This window comes from Oryx dammah, unplaced genomic scaffold (assembly GCF_014754425.2).
Source record: "Oryx dammah isolate SB20612 unplaced genomic scaffold, SCBI_Odam_1.1 HiC_scaffold_17, whole genome shotgun sequence".
NCBI lineage: Eukaryota > Metazoa > Chordata > Mammalia > Artiodactyla > Bovidae > Oryx > Oryx dammah.
Window position 1 is genome coordinate 48325006 of NW_024070201.1, and position 17004 is coordinate 48342009.

Genomic DNA, 17004 nt, shown 5'->3' on the forward strand with positions numbered 1-17004 from the left:
CTCAAGCAATGAAAGCTAGAGTTACAGCTCTTCACAGCTGTGGATCCAATGGACATCCTTGTTGCTCCAAATGTATACCTCCTTGCTCAAGAATGGCCTTCCTCTGACCATTTGCTATTGCCTGAGATTATAATATTAGAGCCTCTACATTTTAGTATATCACTCTGTCTGCCTCACCTTGTAAAATTTTGTGTCTCTGGGGTAGAAATACCTTTGTTCCAAAGTCATCCCAGAGACCACTCCAGTAGGCACTTTCTTCACTGGCAGCTATACTGGCAAAAAATTGGGGAGTGGGTAAATTTAAGCAGGATTTAGAGGTTGACATCTGGAAACATAAATATTTTCTTAAGGTGATATTGCAGATATCTTTTAGATCCTGATGTCAGTTCTTTGAGTATATACTCAGAAGTAGAACTGCTGGATGATACAGTAGTTGCAAATTTAATTTTTTAGTAAAGTCCATACTGTTTTTCATAGCAGCTGCACCAGTTTACAGTATCACCAAGTGTACAAGGGTTCTAATTTCTCCACTGCTGGAGTCCAGCCCCGGTGGATCCAGGGAATTCAAAGTGGGGATGGAGTCAGCGTCTGGAAAAGGACTATTTAATTAGAAATATAGAGATTAGGAAAGAATAGTGTAGTGGGAAATTTGGAGGAGGAAAGAGGCTGTATTCCTTGGTTTATGTGGAAAACCAATAAAACTTCAAGATAAGAGGTTTGCACCATCTACATAGGCCACCAGCGCCCGCTTGAATGGCGGAGGATGCCCCACGTTGGGCTCCCTCTCGTGTGGGTCTTAGAAGCCAGGGCAGTAAGTAGGCAGGGAATAAGTAGACGTGGTGAGCCTCCACACTCCAAAGGATCAGCCTGAAAAGGAGATGGAGAAAGAGAGAGAGAGAGTCGACACGGAGGGAGCCAGATTTCCAAGAAACCAGTTCGAGAAGCTGGTCTGAGAAACTGGTCCATCCTTTATTGTTCAGGAAAGCTTTTTATACTTTTGGTTGTACATAGAGATCAAGGGATAATACAAAATTATGCAGCATCAGCAGCCCTGACTCTTATCGAGACCAGGCTTTCTCTCTGCATACCTAGCTGTATACACAAGTCTTAGGTGATTTACATCATCTTCTGGCCAGGAGGCCTATTAACATTTTACGGCCTTTTTCTGATAAGGGTCTGTCAACCAGAAAACTTATTTGCCTTAATAGTGTTGTTCTTTTCCAAAATCTGGTGCCACGCTCAGAAAGCACTAAATAAAGTTAGATTCTTACATAGCAAGGACACAACAATTTATAACAAGGAAAGAGGAATACATTGATTTATAACAAAGAGAAAATTCATTAACTCAAAAGTCTAGTTTTACTAACATCAAAACTACTATATTCCTGTTTCTGCATCCCGTTTACATTGATTAATATCCTCCCAGGTGCCTAAAAGATAAAAGATATGGAGGCCTGGTGGCAAACACTAACTCAACAATGAAACCCTACACCAAAATAATTCTTAGCTCCAGAAGGCTATATATCTTTAAGATGTTTTAAGCTTCATGCCTCTCACAGTTGGGGGGCTATAAACAATCACAAGTTGTGAAAGTCCAGGGGAACCTGTCAGGCAAGTTAGAGAGCCATCAGAGGGATTTGAGCTGAGACACTCCATTCATATGCAGGAGACCAGTTGGAGCTCTAAGTTAACTTTTTCCAGAGAAAGGTGGTCAGGGATAGCCCCTGTAATGTCAGAAGAGTATAGTATAGCAGACAGTAAACAGACAGATTTTGGTTTCGGGGTAGATGCTCAGACAGAGGACCCCTGGAGACCTGACTCGCCTTGCCCCATCAGGTCTCTCCGCATGACCTTGTCATGGGTGGGATCTCCCATGCTGGCTCTCAGCACTCCACATCCTCACCAATACTATTTTTTAATGACTGCCATCTTAACAGTTGGATCAACTTAGAAAAGATTATGATTCTAGCCCTCTCCTCCACAATTCAATTGCTCAAATAAACCATTTTTTATGTTTTCATCCAAACACATGTGTCCTGCATGTTGTCAATTCCCCAGGAAAGACTAAGCAAAGACTGTCCTCTGTTACCAGTGGCAGGGCCATTCCCTGGGGAGCAGTGATTCACTAAGGCACCCAGTCAGTGGTATAAAGTAGGATCTTAATTGCAGAGTTTTTCTGGGCTCCTCAGAATGTGGAGCAGTAGAAAAGACTGCAACAACAAACAGTGTGAGTAACTTGGGGACCAGATAGAACCCTTTCTACACTATTTAGAAGGATGAGGACCTAGTTAGAGAGTCTGAGATCCCTCTCTGTCAGTTGCTGTCTTGAGGAGCCAGTGAGCTGGAGGATGAGTAGATGCCAGGAGCAGGAAGGAAAGGACCTTCCATAAATGTCAGGTCCACACCCCCAGGTAGGGGAGAAGTAAAGAACTACTTTCTGAACACAAAGATTTCCTAATTCATATAATTATTCAGAAACCCAGGCTCTGTGTCCAAGCAGATAAGTACACTTTTGTTTCTCTAAGTAAGGCGTCAGTATAAGAGAAATCCCACCCGTCCTGTGGGTGATCTGAATATTTTCTTGGTGTCATACTCTCACTATGAGATTTTTGTTTCCATTTTTCTGAGTAAGAAGAGCCTTTTATAAAAGACTCATCTATTACAAAATGATTATACCATCATAATTACCATGGTTTTCTTTTTTTGTAGAAAATTTTTAAAATAGAAAAGCATTTGGCTTTAAGGTCAAGTGGAGAAAGTATGGTGGATTCAGCCTTTTGTCTGTAGACAATTTGACATTCCCAGACACACCCAATCACAAGTTAATGGAAACCTAGAATGCTAAAGTGGAAATGCTTGAATTCCTTGGGGGAGGAGAGCTATAATTCATAATATCTTTGACTCTTTAGTGTCCTTGAGATAATAATAGAAGAACAAACCTGGTCTGTTTCCAAGTTAAAGTGATTTATTATAACACTTCCAAACCTCATGGGAAGCAAGAAACATGTTGATAGAAATTGGTTACTAAAATAGGCATTTTAGTAAAAGAACAGAAAATAAAGCTTTTCCTTTGTTTCACCACAGAGAATCCTTTTCTACTATCAGGCTCCTCATGACACTGTAATATTCACAAAAGGGGATAGAAAGGTCATGATCAGGATGCAAGGGAGAAATTCTTGTGATTGCATTGGAGTTGCTCACAGGTTTGGCAACTAGTCTTAACTGATATCCTATCATTTTACTCCCTGTGCTCTAAATTTCCTGAAAGTTCAGCTTAAATTACCATTTGGATCCTTCTACCACAGCCAAGAGCAATAGGTCACACAAATTTCCACAGCTGCATGGGATCTACCTATGAACTGTGGACAAAAGCAAGTTCTAAGATAAGGGATTTGTGAATAACCCAATAATAGATCAATTAATGCAGAATGGAAGAAAGAAATTTGTGACACTAATCTGACATAAAATTAATCCTCATATTCCCGCAAGTTAAATGAACAGCTCAGAATTCACCTTCTGTTATCATGTCATCATTTATGTTACCAATGACAGAGGGTATTTCCTGGGTTGATCCTAAGTAAACCTAAATAAAATTGGATAATAATAAATAGTAATTGTATTAATCTGAAGGTGCCACTGGTTTTTAATATATACAAAATTTATACTTTAAGTTGTGAATATATCCACCTAGGAGGTGCTGTGTTAAGGGTTGCAGTGGAGGAGAAAGTGAAAGCAAAAGTTGCTCAGTCATGTCCAACTCTTTACAACCCCATGGATTATACAGACCATGGAATTCTCCAGGTCAGAATACTGGAGTGGGTAGCCTGTTGCTTCTCCAGGGTATCTTCCCAACCCAGGAATCAAACTGGGGTTTCCTGTATTGCAGGCAGATTCTTTCCCAAATGAGCTATCAGAGAAGCCCCACAGTGAAGGGGAACTGGATTATAAAATTTAGGGTGTCTTCATTCAATTATTATTTTGTTGTTCATTCATCGATTACTCTTGGGAGGGGGGACAGAAATTTGTGAAATTATCAAAACACTGAGAATGAATGAGATTCTTGAGGAAATGTGTCTTGGATTAGGAAAAAGAAAAGCAGTAGCCAGGAGATAATTAACACAATAAACAGAAAATTTTAATTCTTTATAAGAAGGAGCCAAAGGGTCACAGAATGGATTAAAAAGAAGATTTTTGGAGAAACAGGAAGGGGCTTCAACTGCACAGCCTCAAATTTTGTCACTATGGCATATCAGAAGAGAACAAGGTTTTCTTGATAATTAATCCTGCCAGCCCCACACTTAACAAATGTTCCATATCTAGCACAGCCCATAGTCAACACAGGTGGTGTATGACTCCTGAAAGTGTGTAAGCCAAATAGGCCTGAATTTGAAATTAGGCTCATTTCCAGCATACCCTAAGGGAACTCCAGAGAAGGCAATGGCACCCCACTCCAGTACTCTTGCCTGGAAAATCCCATGGATGAAGGAGCCTGGTGGGCTGCAGTTCATGGGGTCTCAAAGAGTCAGATATGACTGAGCGACTTCCCTTTCACTTTTCACTTTCATGCATTGGAGAAGGAAATGGCAACCCACTCCAGTGCTCTTGCCTGGAGAATCCCAGGAACAGGGGAGACTGGTGGGCTGCTGTCTATGAGGTTGCACAGAGTCAGACACGACTGAAGTGACTTAGCAGCAGCAGCAGCAAGGGAACTCACCAAGCCTCTCCCTTCTTTTTTAAACATTGCCTTATTGTTTTTATTATTATTCCTTAAAAGTTATAGGAGGGAAGAGAGCTGGGGAAAATGGCAAAATAGGTGAAGGGGATTAAGAGGTACAAACTACTAGGTATAAAGTAAGATATAAGGATATAGTGTACAGCACAGAGAATATAGTCTTATTTTATAATAACTTTGTATAGATATAATCCATAAAAAATATCAAATTACTATGAATTTGAGTTGTGCTATTTTGAATCCTAAAAGATGATGCTGTGAAAGTGCTGCACTCAATATGCCAGCAAATTTGGAAACTTCAGCAGTGGCCACAGGACTGGAAAAGGTCAGTTTTCATTCCAATCCCAAAGAAAGGCAATGCCAAAGAATGTTCAAACTGTAGCACAATTGCACTCATCTCACACACTAGCAAGGTAATACTCAAAATCCTCCAAGCTAGGCTTCAATAGTACATGAACCAAAAACTTCGAGATGTTCAAGCTGGGTTTAGAAAAGGCAGAGAAACCAGAGATCAAATTGCCAACATCCATTGGATTATAGAAAAAGCAAGAGAATTCCAGAAAAACATCCACTTCTTCATTGACCACACTAAAGCCTTTGACTATGTGGATCACAATGAACTGTAGAAAATTCTTCAAAAGATGGGAATACTAGACCATCTTACCTGCCTCCTGAGCAACCTGTATGCAGGTCAAGAAACAACAGTTAAAACTATACATGGAACAATGGACTGAATCAACATTGGGAAAGGAGTACGTCAAGGCTGTATATTGTCACCCTGCTTATTTAACTTATACGCTGAGTACATCATGTGAAATGCCAGGCTGTATGAAGTACAAGCTGGAATCAAAATTTCTGGGAGAAATATCAACAACCTCAGATATGCAGATGATACTACTTTAATGGCAGAAATTTAAGAGGAACTAATGAGCCTTTTGAATGTGAGAAGCTGGCTTAAAACTCAACATTCAAAAAACAAAGATCATGGCATCTGGTCTCATCACTTCATGGAAAATAGATGGGGAAAAGTGGAAACAATGGTAGGGAATGCTCAATGAACGCAGTGAGGGAATGATTCCTGTAAAGCAATGGATTATAAGGGCATCCAAAGACCCAGACAGATATTCTCTGGGCAAAGCAGAGATAGGTCCCAAATACTTAAGTACTCTTAGTGACCTGGTGAGAATCAAGCATCTCTTCATTTAACTTTCTGAGTACTTAATATGACATTCAGCCTAGGAATTTATCATTACTGGGTGTTGATTAGAAAACAATGTCCTGGGATTGTACTCAGACCCTCCAAATACAAAACGATCTCAAGCTCTAATAGCTGAGTTAGGTGAAAGCTGTAGTTTTCTCCTCCTTTCATGGACTTAAGAATTTCTTTCTTTTTACCTTAGCTAAAGTGTTTCTCTTATCTACCAACAAGGTAAAAAATAATGTGCTGTGTGAAAGCACATATGCAAAATACACTATCAATGGAATGACAATAATAATCAGGGCAAAGGGATGATGATGATGAGCATTTAGAGTGCTTTACATAATGAAGGGCTTCTCTGGTAGCTCAGCTGGTAAAGAATCTGCCTACAATGCAGGAGCTGCTGCTGCTGCTGCTGCTGCTGCTGCTAAGTCGCTTCAGTTGTGTCCGACTCTGTGCGACCCCAGAGACAGCAGCCCACCAGTCTCCCCCGTCCCTGGGATTTTCCAGGCAAGAACACTGGAGTGGGTTGCCATTTCCTTCTCTAATGCATGAAAGTGAAAAGTGAAAGGGAAGCCGCTCAGTTGTGTCACAATGCAGGAGACCACGGTTCAATTCCTGGGTTGGGAAGATCCACTGGAGAAGCAATAGGATACCCACTCCAGTATTCTTGGGCTTCCATTGTGGCTCAGCTGGTAAAGAATCCCCCACAATGCGGGAGACCTCAGTTCGACCCCTGGGTTAGGAAGATCCCCTGGAGAAGGGAAAAGCTATCCACTCCAGTATTCTGGCCTGGAGAATTACATAGACTATACAGTCCATGGGGTCTCAAAGAGTTAGACACAACTGAGTGATTTTCAGTTTCACTTACTTAGTGAAGAGTGTTAACAAACACCACTTTTTTCAATATTAGAAGACACTGACTGCAAGTAAAGGGCGAAAATAGTATAGCATTTATATTTAGAAAGAAATAAATCCTAAATCTATTTCAGTCATTTATTTTCTCCTGGAGGAGGAAATGGCAATACTCCAGTATTCTTGCTGGTGAAATCCCATGGATAGAGGAGGCTGGTGGGCCTCTGGGGTCCATGGGGTCCAAAGGGTTGTAAAGAATTGGACATGGCTGAGCAACCAAGCACCCACCCAGCCATGGAAAATTTTAACTATCCCCCAACATCCTGCATTTGTTTTGAGGACACATTGGCTAATGTATACTCATCCCTGGAACAGTTAATAATACAAAGTAAAAGCTGAGAAAAGGAAAAATAATAAATGAAAAGCATAAATAAATGTCTTCTTCGACAGATATCTGGTCAGTGTCTTTCTATCTGCTGAGACTGAAAAAGTCACAAATCTCTGGAGACCTCAGCTGCCTTCCAAAGATGATCCCTTCCCAGTCCTTCGATAACATCTCCTTCTTCCAGCCTCCTGCTTTCCTGATGATTGGCATCCCAGGCCTAGAGACCATTCATGGCTGGATCTCCATCCCCTTCTCTTCCATGTACACTGTGGCCCTCGCTGGAAACTGCCTGATCCTCTTGGCTGTGAGGAGGACCCCCAGCCTGCACCAGCCCATGTACCACTTCCTGTCCATGCTGGCCCTCACCGACGTGGGCCTCACCTTGGCCACAATGCCCACCACGCTGGCCGTGCTCTGGTTTGACCATCGGCTCATCGGCTTCAACGCCTGTCTGGTCCAGATGTTCTTCCTCCACTTCTTCTCCGTGGTGGAGTCCTCGGTGCTCCTGGCCATGTCGTTTGACCGCTTTGTGGCCATCTCCAACCCCCTGCGCTATGCCTCTGTCCTCACAAACAATGTCATCATCAGGATTGGGGTGGTCATCATGGCTCGTGCTACCCTGTCTCTCTTCCCAGTGCCTTTCCTGCTTAAACGTCTGAACTTCTGCCCTAATAAGACTATTTTGTCCCATTCATTCTGTTTCCATCCTGACGTGATGAGAAGAGCCTGTGCTGACATCACCATAAACATCCTCTATGGGCTCTATGTGGTTGTGTCCACTGCAGGCATAGATTCCCTGCTCATCGTCCTGTCCTATACTTTCATCCTGTGCACGGTCTTGGGTCTGGCCTCTCCCAGAGAGCGTATCCAGGCCCTCAACACTTGTGTTTCTCATAGTTTAGCTGTTCTGGTTTTCTTCATCCCAGTCATAGGTGTGTCCATGATCCACCGTTTTGGGAGACACCTTCCCCCCATAGTACACGCCCTTGTTGCCTACGTGTACCTGGTGGTGCCCCCTGTGCTCAACCCCGTCATCTACAGTGTCAAGTCCAAGCCCATCAGGGAGGCCATGCTCAGGGTGCTGAGGAGGAAATGCCAGAGTTGATGATGCCAGATGCCTACAAGATTGGGGACCTTGAAGAAAGTTTGGCAAATCAAAATTTCAACTCCTGGATAGATCAAGTCCCACCATAGCACTGTTTTGGGCATCGGGGAAAGGAGATGATTGACAATCATGGGAAACTTTCATTTATTTATTTATTCTCTCATTATTTCACATACATTTTTTCAATGCTAACTTTTTTCTGGTCCTATTCTAAGTACAAGGAATACAGAAATGATTTACAAATGGTCTTTCCCTTCAAACATCTCACCTTTGAATATACATAAAAATTACACATAGAAAAATGTTTAAGTAAGTGTATATGCTCAGCTGTGTATATGCTGCAACTCTGTGGATTATAGCCCACCAGGCGCAGTGGTAAAGAATCCTCCTGCCAATGTAGGAGACATGGGTTCAACCCCTAGATTGGGAAGATCCCCTAGAAAAGGATGGCAACCCACTCCAGTATTCTTACCTGGAGAATCCCATGGACAGAGGAACCTGGTTTGTCACAGATTTTCTTCCAAGGAACAAGTGTCTTTTAATTCTGTGGCTGCAGTCACCACCTGCAGTGATTTTGGAGCCCAAGAAAATAAAGTGTGCCCCCATTTCCATTTTTTCCCCATCTATTTGCCATGAAGTGATGGGACAGGATTCCATGATCTAAGTTTTTTTAATGCTGAGTTTTAAACCAGCTTTCTGCCATCAGGGTGGTGTCATCTGCATATCTGAGATTGTTGCTATTTCTCCCAGCAATCTTGGTTCCAGCTTGTGATTCATCTAGCCCAGCACTTTGCATGATGTACTCTTCACAAGTTAAATAAGCAGGGTGACAATATATAGCCTTGATGTACTCCTTTCCCAATTTGGAGCCAGTCCGTTGTTCCATGTCCAGTTCTCTTTCTTCTTGACCACATACACATTTCTAAGGAGGCAGGTAAGGTGGTCTGGTAGTCCCTCTCAAAACTGACATCCTGTTATGCACCTGACAATTGGGTCAAATGATTATTTTCAAGTGTATAAGTGCCCTCTCTAAAACCCGAGGAAGACTAATAGGTTCTGTGCCTCTTTGGAGGAAGTAGGAAGAACAAGGAGAAATAATTGTCCCTTTACCTTGGAGAGGGTAGGCTGACAGGACACACAGCTTCACTGATGTGTCTGGCTGCCTAATATTTGAGCACCTTTTCTCCCACTCTATGATGTGCAAATGTCTTTTTTTATATATAATTATTTTAATGATGGCCTTAGCCTATGGGTAACCAGAATTGTGGTTGGACCAGCCCTTGGGGTTCTTATTATTTTTCAAGATTTTTTAAAGGTTTTTTTAAATTTGTTACAAGATTGTTTCTGTTTTATGCTTTGGCATTTTTGGCCACAATGCAAATGAGATCTTAGCTCCCCAACCAGGGATCGAACCCACACCCCCTACGTTGGAAAGTAAAGTCTTAACCACTGGACCACTAGGGAAGTCCCCTATGTACATATATTTTATGAGGATATTCAGAGGATTTACCACTTTCTGGTCTCTTCTCCAAAACCTTGGCCAGTGATCTTAATATCCATGTCCAAATATCATGCTCCTTCAGTTCTTGAAAGTTCTTTTGGTGAAAAGCATTTTTCCTTCTGTGACATAGGCATTCCTTTTTTCCTCAAGACCTACTTCTGAAAAAGAGAAAGAAAGAAGAAAAAAGAAAAGAAGAAAAAAAAAAAAAGACCTACTTCTGAGTGTTCAGTTTAGTTACTGGTCACAAGTAATGTCATCTCTGTGTTGGCTAACTCTGCTTCTTTCCAGCAAAGAGAAGGGTATTCTTTTTAAAATGATGTGTACAGCATAGATGGGCCCCTGAAGCATCAAAACCTGTTGAAAGCATGTTTTACAGAGGGCTGGGGTAGATTACCAGAGAGTCTCTACATTCCGGAGAGTTCTAATGGCTCATGTCTCTAATTGACCAGGGTTTCTCTTTCTCCTGAAAGCTCCCTTCAGCCTCCTCCATCTTTCTTACCCTCTCATCACATGTTCCATCCCAGGGGTGAAGCACAACAGAAAAAACTTTCTCTGTGGCCTAAAGCCTGATATCCCTAGAGATGGGCTGCATTCCCCTGAAGCAGCAAAAGAGGAGTGTCTTGGCTGCAGAGTCTTCCCCGGTTTATGTAAGAAGTGGCACAACAAAGCAGCCTGGGGAAGCAGCCAGTGTAAGTAGCCAGGGCCCAGACTCAGAGCCTTCTCTATGTCCAGAGTCTGTTATCTCCCCCTCTCCTCCTTCAAAATAAGAGTCAAATGGAGATAAGTGACAGAAGGCAGAGGTAGCAGAGAAATAGAGAGACAGGAGTACTAAGTACCCTCAGTGGTAGTTTCATATTCTATGTAAGGGAAAGATCAAAGATAATCTTTTCCTGTGGCTCCTGGATTAGCTCAGAGAAGGCCTCAAAATCCCAAGCTCTGTTTCTAAGACTGATGTCTATATTGGTGATCCAGAGTGGTAATGGTTAAGGGTACCAAAATCTCTTCTGGGCTACCATTCTAGAAAAATAGAAAGATGCATGCTTGGCAACACGCAAGCATAGTATGCAAATTACTCTGGTGACTTTCACTCATTCACTTGTTCATCACAGCAACCAAATTCCCAAGATATACCATACATTGTGCTGAGTAGAGCCTTATGAATATAAATCAGAATTGCTGTTCTTGGGAGGCTCAAGCTAGCTGAGAGGAGAAAGAAATCAGAAATCACCAGGTAAATGACTGAATGATTGAACGGGGTTTCTAAGTGATGTGATTGAAGAAACAGAAGGGAGGAAAAGAATGGTTGGGCATGTGGAGGGTTGTTTAGCTAAAACAAAAGTGTAGGAGCATGAGAACCTTAAGGGAAGGAGAATCAGAGGGGAAAAAAACAATTAAAGGAAAAAGTAGGGAAGTGAAAAACAAATCTATCTTAGGAACACTGGGTCTTGCAATCATAGAATGCCAGAATTAGAAAGAGAGATAATCTGTCTCAGTTCCTGAGGAAATTGAGGATCACAAGGAGAAACGGAGATTTTTAGTAAGCTTGGTACCTAGTACAGTCTGTGGCAAACAGTGCAGTGTATTTGGAACAACAAGGTATTATGTGACAAACAGAATTAAGATTAGATCATTCAAGGCTGTATCCTCACTAGAAACTTGATTTCTCCAAACGTCAGTGTCTTTCATTGATATATGTGGAAAAAGTTAGATATATCCCACCATGTGGCTTCAGAGTGGAGGGAATTCATTGTTTATCATAACTTGACTAATTTCTAATCTGTGCAACACATAACCAGCGCAGCTCAATGATACAGCAGCATAACTCTAATTCTCTACATTAAAATAAATTGGAATGCATTGTATCTGCTGTATGCTGTGTGATAGTGCTACTCCACCAATTACAAAGCATGGAGACAGAACCAAGGGTCTCGGCTCCTGTGCTTGCCCCAGAGATTCTGAAGCCCTGAAGGGATGTACACCCAAGTGACAGTACAGAGCTCCAGCCAAAGGCACTGGTGGACTGGCCTAGAAAGTGATTAAGAAGTTCAGTGTTGTAGGGATACACCAATTTCAGTGTGGAAAGGAAAATTAGGAAAATTGAACTGATTGAAGTAGCTTGAGAAATCTGCCAGGAGAGGAGGTGGTCGTTTAGGTAAGAGAAATGATACCAGCCAAGCATCCACCCTAAGAAACTGTAAAAGAAATGATGAGATTATGAACTGTAGAATTAGGGACTGCATGATAGGAAGAGAGCAGAGATGTAAGGCATATTGGGCAGATAGAGGAAGTTGATGAAAGGACATCTATTAGCGCTTTTTTTTTTTTAATTTTAATTTTTGCTTTATTTTACTTTACAATACTGTATTGGTTTTGCCATACATTGACATGAATCCGCCACGGGGATGATCCAGAGAGATGATATGGGGTAGGAGGTGGGAGGGGGGTTCAGGATTGGGAACTCATGTACACCCGTGGTGGATTCATCTATTAGCTTTAATTCTAGGCAATAGTAAGGCTGTAAGTACACACATGTCTGTGAAGGCCCCCATGACACTTCTTAAAGCAGTATGGATAGACCCAAATACTTGAGATTCATTGTTGACCTTAATTCTTTTTATAAATTCATTTTCAAAAATTTAACAAGACCCTTCATTGGGCATTTCTTTTATGCCCAGTCATCCATGAATCAAACATGTTTTCAATTCTATGATGCATTAATGCCTAGGATAAGACCTCAACTACCTTCCTCTTTAAAATCAGCCCTTTTCCCAATATTTGGAGGATAGGGGAATAGTAGTTTTCTTTCCCTTCCTCTCCTTTCATTGAGTTTACAGACTTGATTATTTATTTTGTCATTTATTTATTCAAACAAGCAAATATTGACTGAAAATCTGCTCTGTTCCAGGCACTGCACAATGCAAGAGTTCTGTGTCAGCAAATACAACCATATGGCTGTTGTATTCACGGCTCTTACAGTCTCAGTGAGAGAGAACAAAAGATTTCAAGGAAAGAAGCAATCATAAAATTTTAAAATATGTGGAGTGGTATCAAAGAAACTAAGTATGTGTAGGGTGAGGATAATGGGTTTGGTATATGGCTCTTGGCACCTACTTAATGAAGGTCAACCCAAATGGTCTCTGAGAAAATGATATTTAAGATCTAAGGACAGAGGAGTGACCCAGGAGAAAGCAAACAGAGGGATGAAGGATGAACAGGAAAACCCCAAAGTGAAGCAGTAACTTGGCTTTTTTAATAAACTGAAATAAGGTCTATGTGGTTAAAGAATACTGAGCAAGAGGTTTTCTGTTCTGTGATAAGGGTGGAGAGTTAGGCAGGTGGGGTTGAGAGGGACAAACTGGGAGCTTGGGACTGACATATACATGCTACTATATATAAAATAGATAACTAGTAAGGGCCTGCTATATAGCACAAGGAACTCTACTCACTCTGTAATTGTCTATGTGGGAAAAGAATCTTAAAAATGAGTATATATATGTATGTGTATAACTGATTCACTTTTTTATACATCTGAAACTAACACAACATTATAAATCAACTATATCCCAATTTTTAAAAAAATGTTTGAAATGATAGGGGTCAATATCACCATATAACATCATATCACAAGCATTTTATCAGACTGTACTTAGGAATGATTGAGAGATTTTCAGCAGGGGAGTAGCATAAATAAGCCACTTCTCTGAATCTCAGTTACATTATCCCTAAAGTAGGGATAGTAATCCCTTCAGAGTCTTTATCACAAGATAATTGTGAAGATTAAAGGAATAATATACAGAGAAAGATTTAAAGAAATACATATTACACAATAATAACAAAAATCATGCCTGTGGTGCTTTGCACTTAAGACAGTTTTCAAATACTTTCTCTCATTTGAAGAAGTCACAGGAAAGAATATTGGATTTGGAGTCAGAGAGACTCAGATTTAATGTGAAGGACTAAAACATAGGAGCAGTTCACTCAGAGGCCAGCCGCTAGAGTTGAGTCTCAGTTTTCTCATCTGTATAATGGGAGGGGGGAGGTGGCCTTGTCCAAAGTCTCTGCTGGTTCTGAGATGGAGAAATTCAGTCAAAAATTCTTATGCACAAATCAATCCATTTATTATACTCAAAATGTTTTGTATAAAAGTCAAAAGCAAGAAAAACATGGCACCTTAGGAATGCCTGGTTTCAGGAAGTGTAAGGCCATCTCCAAGGGGAATAAAGCAGCTAGTCACTCTTTCAGACCCTCTCTCCATCAGACTGCATGAGCTCTCACCCTTGCCTCTCCCTGGATATCTGATTCAATTGTCCTCCCTCTCCAAACAGGCATTCTTCTTATATCCCAATGCACATAACAATACATCCTCAATTTGGGCATTAAGTAGACAATGATCAGATTCTCTGAATTCTAATCGCTATTTCCCTACAGAGAAATTTCCTCAGCTCATACCTGGGCTCAACATTAGGGATGGTAAACTTTTGCAAGATAAAATTATGTCATAGTGACATGACTCATAGGGCCCAATATTGTGGATGAGGGGGAACAGCCTTAAAAAGAAATTTATGACTTTGATAATGAAATGAGAAAATCTAGGCAATACACTAGCATAGTACATGAAATATAATAGGGGGTCTGCAAAGATTTAAATTGTTATTGTCATTAGGTTTTAGACATGTTGGTAAACAATACAACCAGTTACTTAATTGTACTGGGACTTGATCAGGTATAGGACTTGATTTTTAGAATTCAGATTTAATATTAGATTTTTCTTTACTATCATTCTGGATCCTCTCAGTGCGTGCCCAGATTGAAGAAGTCACATCTTTCTGGAGACCTGATCTGTAAACTAAATATGCTCTCTTCGTGGTCCTTTGCAACATCTCCTTCTTTCAGCCTCCTGCTTTCCTGATGATTGGCATCACAGGCCTGGAGACTGTTCATGGCTGGATCTCCATCCCCTTCTCCTCCATGTACACTGCGGCCCTCACTGGAAACTGCCTGATCCTCTTGGCTGTGAGGAGGACCCCCAGCCTGCACCAGCCCATGTACCACTTCCTGTCCATGCTGCTCTCACCAACGTGGGCCTCACCTTGGCCACAATGCCCACCACGCTGGCTGTGCTCTGGTTTGACCATCGGCTCATCGGCTTCAACGCCTGTCTAGTCCAGATGTTCTTCCTCCACTTCTTCTCCATGGTGGAGTCCTCAGTGCTCCTGGCCATGTCGTTTGACCGCTTTGTGGCCATCTCCAACCCTCTGCGCTATACCTCTGTCCTCACAAACAATGTCATCATCAGGATTGGGCTGGCGATTGTGGCCCGTGCTACTTTGTGCCTCTTTGTTGTGCCATTTTTGATTAAGCTTCTAAACTTCTGCCCTGGCAATAATGTCCTGTCTCACTCATTCTGTTTCCATCCTGACGTGATGAGAAGAGCCTGTGCTGACATCAGCATCAAATACTCTATGGGCTCTGGGTGATTGTGTCCACTGGGGGCATAGATTCCCTGCTCATCGTCCTATCCTACACTTTCATACTGTGCATGGTCCTGAGTCTGGCCTCTCCCAGGGAGCGCTTCCAGGCCCTCAACACCTGTGCCTCCCATATCCTGGCTGTCTTTGTCTTCTTTATTCCAGGTGTCACCATGTCCATGATCCACCGTTTTGGGAGGCACCTTCCCACTGTGGTACAAGCCCTTGTTTCCTATGCGTACCTGGTGGTGACCCCTGCGCTCAACTCCATCATCTATAGTGTCAAGTCCAAGCCTATCAGGGAGGCCATGCTCAGGATACTCAGGGAGAAAGACAGAGGCTGATGTAATTATGACATGTTACAGAGTCTGGTGAAAGTGCTGCACTCAATATACCAGCAAGTTTGGAAAACTCAGCAGTGGCCACAGGACTGGAAAAGGTCAGTTTTCATTCCAATCCCGAAGACAAGCAATGCCAAAGAATACTCAAACTACCGCACAATTGCACTCATCTCACACTCTAGTAAAGAAATCCTCAAAATTCTCCAAGCCAGGCTTCAGCAATATGTGAACTTCCAGATGTTCAAGCTGGTTTTAGAAAAGGCAGAGAAACCAGAGATCAAATTGCAAACATCACTGGATCATGGAAAAAGCAAGACAGTTCCAGAAAAACATCTATTTATGCTTTATTGACTATGCCGAAGCCTTTGACTGTGTGGATCACAATAAACGGTGGACAATTGTGAAAGAGATGGGAATACCAGACCACCTGACCTGCCTCTTCCGAAATCTGTATACAGGTCAGGAAGCAACAGTTAGAACTGGACATGGAACAACAGACTGGTTCCAAATAGGAAAAGGAGTATGACAAGGCTGTATATTGTCACCCTGCTTATTCAACTTATATGCAGAGTAGATCATGAGAAACGCTGGGCTGGAAGAAACACAAGCTGGAATCAAGATTACCAGGAGAAATATCAATAACCCCAGATATGCAGATGACACCACCCTTATGGCAGAAAATGAAGAGGAACTCAAAAGTGTCTTAATGAAAGTGAAAAAGGAGAGTGAAAAAGTTGGCTTAAAGCTCAACATTCAGAAAATGAAGATCATGGCATCTGGTCCCATCATTTCATGGCAAATAGATGGGCAAACAGTGGAAACAGTGTCAGACTTTATTTTTCTGAGCTCCAAAATCACTGCAGATGGTGACTACAGCCATGAAATTAAAAGACGCTTACTCCTTGGAAGAAAAGTTATGTCCAACTTAGATAGCATATTGAAAAGCAGAGACATTACTTTGCCAACAAAGGTCCGTCTAGTCAAGGCTATGGTTTTTCCAGTGGTCATGTATGGATGTGAGAGTTGGACTGTGAAGAAGGCTGAGCACCAAAGAATTGATGCTTTTGAACTGTGGTGTTGGAGAAGACTCTTGAGAGTCCCTTGGACTGCAAGGAGATCCAACCAGTCCATTCTGAAGGAAATCAGTCCTGGGTGTTCTTTGGAAGGAATGATGCTAAAGCTGAAACTCCAGTACTTAGGCCATCTCATGGGAAGAGTTGACTCATTGGAAAAAACTCTGATGCTGGGAGGGATTGGGGGCAGGAGGAGAAGGGGACGACAGAGGATGAGATGGCTGGATGGCATCACTGACTCGATGGACATGAGTTTGAGTGAACTCTGGGAGTTGGTGATGGACAGGGAGGCCTGGTGTGCTGTGATTCATGGGGTCGCAAAGAGTCAGAGATGACTGAGCGACTG

General features: G+C 41.9%; 1 protein-coding gene and 1 pseudogene across 1 annotated transcript; both read left to right on the plus strand.

Moving 5' to 3' along the window:
• Positions 1-7312: 7312 nt before the first annotated feature.
• LOC120876688 (olfactory receptor 51I2-like) lies at positions 7313-8275 on the plus strand. Its single transcript, XM_040258660.1, has one exon. The coding sequence runs from the start codon at positions 7313-7315 to the stop codon at positions 8273-8275; it is 963 nt and encodes a 320-aa protein (XP_040114594.1).
• Positions 8276-10357: 2082 nt separating this feature from the next.
• On the plus strand, positions 10358-15588 carry LOC120875942 (annotated as a pseudogene).
• The last annotated feature ends 1416 nt before the right edge of the window (positions 15589-17004 follow it).

Excerpts from the sequence above, each read along its gene's own strand:
- LOC120876688 (XM_040258660.1), top strand. The coding sequence starts at position 7,313 with ATGATCCCTTCCCAGTCCTTCGATAACATCTCCTTCTTCCAGCCTCCT.